Source organism: Glycine max, chromosome 13, assembly GCF_000004515.6.
Source record: "Glycine max cultivar Williams 82 chromosome 13, Glycine_max_v4.0, whole genome shotgun sequence".
NCBI lineage: Eukaryota > Viridiplantae > Streptophyta > Magnoliopsida > Fabales > Fabaceae > Glycine > Glycine max.
The window spans coordinates 16,011,095-16,021,776 of NC_038249.2; the positions used below are offsets into that span (position 1 = coordinate 16,011,095).

Here is a 10,682-nt window from a genome sequence, read left to right on the forward strand (position 1 = left end):
TTATTATAAAAGTAGATTCTAATGAGAGATGGTATACACTCACAAAAAGTATACCATGCATCATGTTCGCACAACTAATGAACTAAAATATAACTATCATTTTCTCTTTCGTATATCCTTCAATTTTTCCCATTCTCGTCTACTTACATTTTCTCTATCGTGCTCTAGCTTCTTATTCCTTCATTCTATCAAATAGATGGCAAACTCGTTCAATTTTCTAATTGAAATTGAGATAGCTAGAAAATTAACATCAAAAAATAAGATTTTTCACAGCGAGCCTTTCAGATTACATTAATACAAACTAGCCTGCATCCATTGCTCTCAACTTAAATTTTCAAGAATAATGAGTGAAGGTTTGCAAGGTAAGACAATTGCAAGAGTTTCCAATATCACAAGTCAAGACAATTGCATGAGTTTCCAATACCACAACACAAGGGAGGGTAAAACCAAGATCCTTAACAAAAATCAACAAGGGAAAATATAAAAAAAGCTTATTAAAAGGTGCACAGTGAGATAAAACCACAATTTATTTTACACTGTTCAACCACACGGACGTTCACTAATCACTAAGCCTGAGGGGGGAAATTATAAGTTCCCTTAATATACAGCACATTATAATGATCGGGATTGCTCATGAAGTCTGCGAGTGCTGAATTATAAGAAGTTCCCTTAATTGCCTTATACTGATTCCACCAAATCATGTAGCTGCTTTGCCTTAGGAAAATCTCTGATGACACTTCATATTTCGTGAGCAACCCATAAACATACTTCTCGAATTCAAGCAACTTCCCAGTTTCCTCTTCCTTCTCTGTCACACTAGATTGTTCATCCTTCAACACTTTGCATGAAAGGATAGCTTCTTCAACATGTGCCCAAAAGCAAGAGTCAAAAGTTAAAATAGATTCCACATCCTTTTTGTTTGTACTGTTTGAATTGCTTTTTTCTTTCTTATCCTCTTCCAGCCACTCCTGCAACACTATATAATGTCTAGATCTTCCCTTAGCCTCATAGTCTTTACCACCATTCGCGTAGTACTCAGCAATATCTAGGGGTTCAAACATTCTCCTGTAATTAGTTCCGCCAAAAAGCCAGCGAGTACGAAAAGCTGCACCTTCTGTCTGAGGTTTCAGCTCTGCCTCTGCAACCATGTCAATCCAGTAATTTCTGAGGGTTTTCTGGCACTGAACAACATCTAGGTCGCTTGTTGAGATACCCCTCTTGAAGCTGTCATAGTAGCCAATCTTATTATTTTTGGAATACTTCTTGTACCACTCAAGTTTGGCCATTTCTATCTTCATCACATTCAATTTCTTGGATGGATCAAATTTGTTCCCCTTCTGGAAGATCACTTCCTTCTCCAGCTTTTCCAACTTTGTTACCAAAGCATTTATATCAATGTTCAGGTGTTGTTGCTGGCCAAATCAATTACAGACAAGAGATTAGGAAAATTTTGATTTACCAAATACTAGTCTAATGAGGTTTACTTAAAATACAAGCGTTTTAGAAATAAATGATATTCAGCTACCTGCATATCTGGTGTCAATCCTAGTGCTGCCCACAACTGCAAACGGATACTTGCACGCAGTGAATTAGAATCAGTAAAGTCCTGCCCCCGTGGGGTAAAGTCCTTGCAAATTGCTTTAATATAGAGATTTCCCACAATGTTGCCATAATCTATGGACGGAAATGCTTGATTTTGATCTTTGATTGAGATCACAAGAAGTTCCAAAACAGACTTGGGGTTCTCAAAACAGGTAGAACTTATATCAGAGCAGAAGAGAAATGTCCCAAAAGGCATGTAATCCTTGATGTCAGGATTCAATCTTTTGAGAAATGGGTCTTTGATAGAGACCACATGTAGAAAGCAAGAACTCCATGTAGAACTACGTGATATGGCTTCTTGAAACTTTTTGTTACCGACAAGGGGAGAACCAAAGGTGATGCAGAGAGGGGGTTTCTTTTTCTCAGAGGAATTCTTGTTACCTAATAGCGATAAAGTGAAGAGAGAAGCAATTGGTCCTCCAAGACCACGTCCAGTAACAATCAATCGAGGGGAGCTATCAATCTGCATTAGGATTAGGATTGTAACGATTGTTATAAGGACTTATAAAGGAAGAACAATAAATTCCCAGAAAATTAAAAGAAACAAAGTGTGTTTGTTTTGTATTTTCAAAATTTGTTTTTAGTTTTCAGGAAAAAAAAAAAAAAGCAAAGATAGCAGAAACTGACACTAACTTCATGTCTCACTACATACAGAACCACACACACTCTTGAGCTTGGACTACAGAACAGGAGAAGAGGATGAGAAAACATCTTCCCCTTCTGTTTTTTGGTTTTTAAAACACTTGTAAAAGACAATTTTCAAAACATAATAGATTTTGGATGAGAAATTAACCGTTGAGAAAACAGTTTTCAAAACCAAAAAGTAAGAAGAAAATCAAACCAACTCTTAAACTCCACACATCAATTGAAAGCATGAATTGTCATATAAATGAAAATTGTTAAATTTTTGTAACAATTACTTTAAAAGTTTACAGTATTAGTAAAATTCAACTCATTTTACCCCTAGTGGTCCTTGCAGGCTCAAGCATAACTACCTCCACTGAAGGATACCTTTGGTCTATACAAAAAAAAAATCTCATCTCCAGATTTGTAGCACAAAATTTTCATGCAGGTCAAACATTCAATTTAATACCTAAATCAGTCTATTATGATCCATCTTGCAATTATGTTCTAGCTTGCAATTGGTCAAATCAAAATCTTAGAACAATGAAAGGGGAAGGAGGAAAAGTACCTTGGACTTCAACTCATCAAGCCTCGGAAGATTTTTAGAAAAAAGATCAACTACAGACTTGTTGACAGAGAAATCTGGATGTTTCTTGGTACAAAGAAACTCAAAGCGGTTCAAATTATTCTCCTTGGGATCAGAGAAAGAAACAACTGTAGATTGAAGATCAAAATCCGGGTTGACCTCAAACGCAACAACCGTCAAACCCGAATCCTCAGAAACTTTCAAGGACAGTCCATTATTTCCTGAGTATGAAACTATGTCTTCATCACGAGAAGAGATAACACTCCAAACTTTAGTAAGAAGACCAGAGCTTGTCACCAAGGGTGCTTGCACAAGTCCACAGCCAAATCTGCAACACAAACAAATTCAATTCAACGGTTCATGTTAATGAGTCTTCAGATACAAACCAAAATCCAACAAAAACAAAAGTACTAGGATTGAATCTAGGAAGACATAATATGTAACGTACGATTGAGGAAGGGTCATGGTGGTGGTGTGAGTGTGAAAGTTGAAAGCAGATTTGAGGGGTGTAAATAGGAGTAGCTGAGTTGAAGATGAAGATTGTGAGGGGTGGGGGTAATGGTTTGTTATTAATAGGGGGTGAAAACTGAAAAGTCTAGCCGTGGCTTTGGGAAACTCAGTGGAAAAGAATAGGAAAGAGTGGAATCCATTGCCAAGAAAAGCATCAGAGTTTGGCAAGTCAACAACAAAGCGCGTCAACCTTATTTTATTCGATAAGTGAATTGAAGTCTTGACATCTCCGTTAAAAAAAAAAAAAGTTTATGGTCATTGGCTCATTGCATATTTGCATGTACATAACTACCATCGTAAATTCATAAGCGCGTCGTGTTGTATATTTGACAGGCTTAATTATATAAAAAGTTCATTTGAATTCCTTAATTATCAAAAAATTTAATCAAATCTTTTAATTTTATAAAAACATTATGATTATACTATTTTTGTGAGTTTCGTTAGTTTAAAAACACCAACAGATAGGATATGATTGTAGTGTTTGAAACTAAGTCTTGTTTATTTTATAAAAAAATATTCTTTTACTGTTTAATAAAAGACAAATGTCAATGCCATACCTTCTCTTACAAGAGAAATTTATTAGTTAATCCTAAATTCAACTATTAGTATAATCCCAATCAATCTCTCTACTCAGCCTATAATTAAGTGTTATTAAAAAAAATTGAAATTGAAAAACTTATATCATATCACTTCAGCAATACATGAAAAAATGAGTAAAAAAACTAAGGACTAGAATGTGATGACTCACTCTTGGACTATGATGACACACTTTATAATTTTGTTAGCCTAGCTAGTGTTATCCCTATAGTTACATTATATTATAGTCACAAAAAATACTCTCCATCAAACATAATGATGACTTACCAAAAAAATAAACAAATTCCTCAATAAGTTAGTAAAGCTAAGGAAATCGACTACTCAACCACCTGTGTATCTAAGGGGTGAAAAATGAAAGAAAGAAGTAAGTCACAAAGACTTAGTGAAAGCATAAAATATAAAACAAACAGGAAAGAGAGTACAAACATAACATGAGTCTTTATATTCAAAAAGAATTTAAATGACATTAAATAAAAGCGAAGTCAATACAACTCACTTTTAGAAACTATTGTATACTCCCTTGAAAAATTTTAGAACTACATATAAAATTGTATTCAAGAATAACAATTTTGTAAAAACTTTCATTCTAATATGTGCACATAGACCACATTATCTCTTCGTTATGGCGAACGATAATTATTGAACTATGACATTTAACTCATAGGCTACATTATATCTTCGTTGTAGTGAACAAATCTTTAGGAACTATGGGTATCCAACCCATAGGTTGCATTCTCTCTTCGTTACAGCCAACGGGAAAAAAATACATATATACTAAGAGTGTTTGCTCATAGGCTACATTATCTATTTGTTGTAGCAAACAAAAAACATATATACAATGAATATTCGACTCATAGGTTACATTATCTTTTCGTTGTAGTGAACGGTAATCAATCATAAACTCACAATAAATAAATAAAATAATTCAATATCCACTTTTAAATACCTTATCAAAACTATTAAGAATCTTAAAGAATAAATTTCAATCAAGTGAAAATAAAAATTTTACTCCATTCTCATATAGTCCTAGAATTGAAAGATCGCAAAAGAGTATATTTTGGAGATTAGTTGCTTCTCCTAAAAGAATTTAAAAAGTGTCACTAAGTATATTAGTTGCTCACAACCAAAAAGAATGCAATCAATGCCTTCCAATGTCGTTGGAAGGATCAACCACTGTATTTTTTCACAAGATCTAAGCATTTAAAATAAAAAGAACAAGAGATTAGGCAAAATTCTCAAATTTAACATACATAGGGTTTTAAGGAAACTACAATAATTCCTAATACTTAGCTTTCTAACCCATCTCACACAACCCACAACTAATCTATGTTATAAAATACTCATCTAACTCAATGGATTATAGATTCACCTTAAATAGATCAAATAGAGAATTTTAAGGAGATGGGTATTGTTCCTTTTTTCTCCAACCACATTCCCTTGCTTTAGAGTGCCACAAGGATGCAATAAACTTGATGAATTTTGGAACAATGAAAGATAAAAAGTAGAAGGATGAGAGATGAAAAATTGGGATGAAGAGGGAGGGCTCAAGAAATGGGAGTGGATTCTTGAAAGAAAGGAATTAGGAGAGGGAAAGGAGGGGTTCTCGGGAGTTCTAAAACAGAGAGAGGGGGGTTGTTATATTATTATTATTAGTATTAGTATTATTATTATGGTAAACATGAAATGGTGTGTTTCATAGCATAACCTTTAAATGCCCTAGCCAAAGTGTGGGAAACTAGATTTGTTTGTCTCTTAACAAAACAAACCTTATAGTCTGGACATTCTTTTAGCATGATCCTAATTTGATCTAGCATCATGAACCATTGGGGAGCATGAATCACCAAACATACTATCTTTTTCCTCCTCTAAGCGATCTAGCATCATGAAAACAAAATCAATGAAACCTTCCACTTCAGCCATTGTTAACTCGTTGGCAAGTGCACCAAATCGTCCAAGTAGCATTCTAAAACGGTAAGATTGATTATCATTTCCGCAAGGATTTTGTTTGTACTTAAGATGGTGTATATCCAATTTGTGTGCAATTAATGAATGAATTTAAGAAATGGGATTCAAATGATTTTGTTTGTAAATTGTATATTTATATGATTCTAAACTAAGGCTGAGCAAAGAAAACAAACACTGGGAATGACGAAGAATTGCGAACATATGAATTGATTATGTTGGGGGCTTCTTACCGAAACTTTTCTTGACATAAGATAATTAATTTTTCTCTATTTAATAGTATTCTAGTTATCACATACATCTATTGAAGTACTCTAACCGTGATTCCTTACATGAGAGAGCCTAATTCCCCTAATTCCTTTCTTAATCCCTCAAGAATTAAATTAGTTGAATTGCATGACTAATAGAGATGTATAAATAGGCTAAACCACCTCACACTAGCCCTAGCAATGAAGCATTTTAGATGTTTATTCCAGTTCTAAGGATTAACCACATTTTCCAATGCCCTAACCCTAACATAGCATATAAATGGGTGATTAAACCAAATACATGGAAATAAGCATAGAAAGAGACAATGAAACTAGTAATAATATTAAATAGATAGTGAGAGTCATTACATCAAGAAAGTTTGGTGAAAAGCTCCCCAACAATGGGTTGTTTAGCCTTTCATTGTCATGAGAGACTTAACTATACAAAAAGGGTGGAAAATATGAAGGGAAATGGAATGAAGATGAATAAGTGGATAAGGAGTGGCTCCCAATGGCTATCTTCTTCTTCTTCTTCCTCGAGCTCTAGGGTTCTGTACTGTCTCTACATGAATATCTCTTTTTCTCTTCTATTTTTCACTTAAACCATTCTGAGTTGAGACTTTTCGCGATCCCACTTTAAGCGCGAGTAAGTGACTGGGCGCTTAGCGCGCAACATGAGCTAAGCACCCTTTCGCATGACTTCAAACTCTCCAAGCTGCTTCCTCACACTAAGCAGGGACCTTCCTACTAAGTGAGAACAGCTCACTAAGCGAGCCTAGCGCACTGAGTGTGAATCCTCAGGCTTCAACTTCTCTTCCTATCCCTTGCTTGTGTTTCTACAAAACAAAAACCACCAAAACAGTATAAATTTAGCAGTTTAAGGCATCTAATGCACAAAAACTTAGAGGATGTTGAAATTCCAATGATTCACACAAAAAGAAGCAATAAAATGGGAGAATATTACTAATTCTTATATGTTTTAATTACATAATCTACTTATGCACATCAATTATCAGCCATGGTGTCATCCACCACATGTCACAAATCACTCGTCAACTAACATTGTTGAGCTACGTCACAGCTTAGAAAAACATGCCAACAATTCTCAAGATTTGTCTCACACCACACACACGTACCTAGTCATGTTATCCCACACCTATGGAGATTGGTCCTCGTTGGCATACACTCGCGCCACACCCTTCACATAAAATGACGAATCGTTGGGGGGACTTTAATCCCCCACACCAAATTCCACTAGCCTTCTTTCTTCAAATGCTCATTATCAAGCAACCCCCTAGCCATGGTAAGTTGATCTTACAAAGAAATTTTTATCTTTACTCCACCTTCAAACTCTCATATCCTCACTATGAACATCCAATAAAGGCACTCTATGAACAACCTCAATGCCTTCATGTTATGGAACATTACCTATTACCTCGTCATTCCAACATCCTTCTTTGTGTTTTATCAGGCTCCCAACTACCATATCATTAAGCACAACCAGACTTGTGTGGGAATGACAGGATGCTCATCATTTCGTAATTAGTCATCACCCCACACTAGTATGAGGCTACCATTACCCATATTTCACCTACTTCCCAACAATACTAGGTCCTTATTTGTGCAAATACTTCACCAAGAGTAGCTAGGACTATGGCCTAAGTTAGCTTGAAGGAAGCTTCTACCATGATAATATTGGACCTTAATAATCCTTGTAGCTAAAGAGTCATAATTTTCAATGAGCCTCCATGCTTGTTTTGCCAAAAAAGCTAGGTTAAAATCATATAGATCCCTGAAGTTCAAACCCCCATCCTCCTTCCTTATCGTGAGCTTTTCTTAACACATCCATTTAACCCCCTTTTGAGAGTTATTTTGTGAACCCCACCAAAATGCATTAAGCATCATATGAATTTCTTCAACAATAAATTCTGTTATCAAATGCACACCTATACAATACAATGATAGAGTTTGCAGAACAACCTTAATCACTACCTTTTTCCCTGCTTAGAAAGGAACCTCCCTAATCAAGATTGGATTTTTTTCCAAACCCTATCCTTCACATAGTTAAAAATTGATCTCTTATTGTGACCTATCAGGGAAGGTAATCCTAGATACTTCCTCAAACCAAAACCTTATCTAGCTCCCAGGTTATTCAAGATTAAAACACGAATAGGATCATATGTATTTCTAATAAAAAAGATTTTGACTTGTGGAAATTGATCTCCTGACGTGATGTTCCTCTATAAATCTTCAAAATATGTTGAATACTCATACACTCCTTATTGGATGCTTCAAAGAATAGATATCACCCGCAAACAACAGATGACTGATAGAAGGGCATTCCTACAAACCCAAAACCAGGCACCTCTCCTTTACTCTCCACCCTCTTGATCATAGCCGATAGGCCTTCCACACATAAAATGAACAGGTAAGAGGACAATGAATCCCCTTTCCTTAACCTATTACTAGGATAAATTGGTCCCACCTTCTCCTAATTCATAAGAATTGAATACTTAACTGATTCAAGGCACATAGACACCAACTCCACCCACGTCACAACAAAGCCCAGCTTTAACATAACCTCTCGAACATAAGATCAGCTAACCTTATCATAAGCTTTGCTAAAATCAAGCTTAAGAGTAAATTCTCTTTTTTGAACTTTCATTTTATATTTCAAATTATGCACCAACTCATTTGCTACCAAGATGTTGTCACTGATGACTCTATCATCTATGAACGTTAATTACTCCTCCATTACACAATTTGGGAGCACTAGCTTGAGTTTATTTGCTAACACCTTAGAGAACACGTTATAAGCCATATTAGACAACAATATAGGATGAAAGTCTTTCGTAGTTGTGGGATTTTTGCATTTTGGTATAAAAGTGATGTTTATGTCATTTAAACCATGAAGGAGGACACGATCCTCTGCCAAGCTCTCACATGCTTCAAAAATATGCTTCCCACATGTACTCCAAAAGCTCATGTAGAAACATGGGTTCATCATGTCAGGCCCAAGCGCCTTATTTGGATGAATTTGGAACATAGCCTCGCGAAACTCCTCCTCTACAAATGGAGCTATTAAAATTTTGTTTTCCTCATTTGAGATACAAGGCCTAAGAACCTCAATATTTGGATCACATAAAATTGAGGTTGCTTGAAAAGATCATTGAAATAGTCCCTAGCTACTTCACACATTCCAGTTTGATCCTTTAATACTTGACCATCCTCTTTCGTCAACTTTTTTATCCTATTACGTTTCCACCTAGATGTGGTTGAGGGGTGGAAAAACCTCGAGTTCTTATCACCATCGTAGTGCTAGAAGGTTTTTCCCTATCACTAATAATTGTATTCTTGGATCAATAAAGACTCCAACTTTTATTGAAGAACAATGTATCTAGCCTAGGATTGGGAATTATCCTGTCTCACATAAACTTCCATCTCACGACAACACTCCCCCACTATATGTTTGAACTCAAAGCTCTTCATTCTACCCCATTGATTTAAGCTCTTTATACAACCATCAATTCTTTCCCCTAGAACCATTCTCACCTCCTTCTTCCATTCCTTTGCAACAATATCGGGTAAATTCGGCTCCCTCAACCAGGAATTCTCAAAACAAAGCCTGTGGTACCCCTATCCATTGAGTTATCATATAGCCCCAATAAAATAAGGCTATGATCTTAGGAGACTACTAATAGATTCCTAAGATAACATGAGGAAAATAATTTCCTCATGCTCCTAGAAATAACAGCACGATCCAATTGCTCTTTCATTGCCCTAACACCCCTTTGACCACACCACCAAGTAAATGGATAACCTTCGATAGGCATATTCGGAAAGTCACTCTCCATCAGTGCCTCACAAAAATCCCTTATAAACCACCCTAGACAATCTGGGTCCCCTCTCTTCACCTTCGTCGTGGCTATGTTGTTAAAATCCCCTATAATGCATAAGGGGAAAGAACCATCCTCAACAAGTTTTCGGGTTAACTCGCAAGACTCCCTTCTGTGAGTACTTTTGGGGTAACCATAAAAACCCACCATCCTCCAACAATCCCCACCTTCTTTCACCACCAACATATTTATAAAGTTCAACGTCGAATCTATCACACAACATTCATACGGATTCCTCCACAATTGTATTTTGTAAATTGAAAATTCCAATTATATTTTATATAGATCTTGATTTGGACCAAGGTTATTGGACTCACACATGTTATTCACTGAGTTGGGATATTGGGTCACTCGGTCACTAGGTTAGGAGTCGACCCACTGAGACAACAATTGATTCGCATGACCTGGTCTATATTTAAAAAAAATCAAAAACATGTAAACTTGTTAAGATTTAAAGTTTAATAAAATTCAACATATTTAGAAGCATAGTTATAAACTTGTTTAAAATTTTGATCCAACATATATTTTCAAAATTCAATATAAACAACCTTAAATTAGAATTTAAAATATATATTATTGTTGTACAATGGCATATATAATCTAATACACATACAAATTAGTCAAGAAAAAATAAAAAGAGGCAACAACTTTATCATC

General features: G+C 35.5%; 1 protein-coding gene across 1 annotated transcript; it reads right to left on the reverse strand.

Annotated features, from left to right (window-relative positions):
* Nucleotides 1–389: 389 nt before the first annotated feature.
* Nucleotides 390–3,491, reverse strand: LOC100809557 (senescence-associated carboxylesterase 101). The gene is made up of 4 exons (XM_003543424.5): nt 3,261–3,491; nt 2,795–3,140; nt 1,526–2,065; nt 390–1,412 (listed from the first exon to the last, which is right to left on the reverse strand). The coding sequence occupies exons 1-4, from the start codon at nt 3,275–3,277 to the stop codon at nt 567–569; spliced, it is 1,749 nt and encodes a 582-aa protein (XP_003543472.1). The 5' UTR covers nt 3,278–3,491; the 3' UTR covers nt 390–566.
* Nucleotides 3,492–10,682: the final 7,191 nt, after the last annotated feature.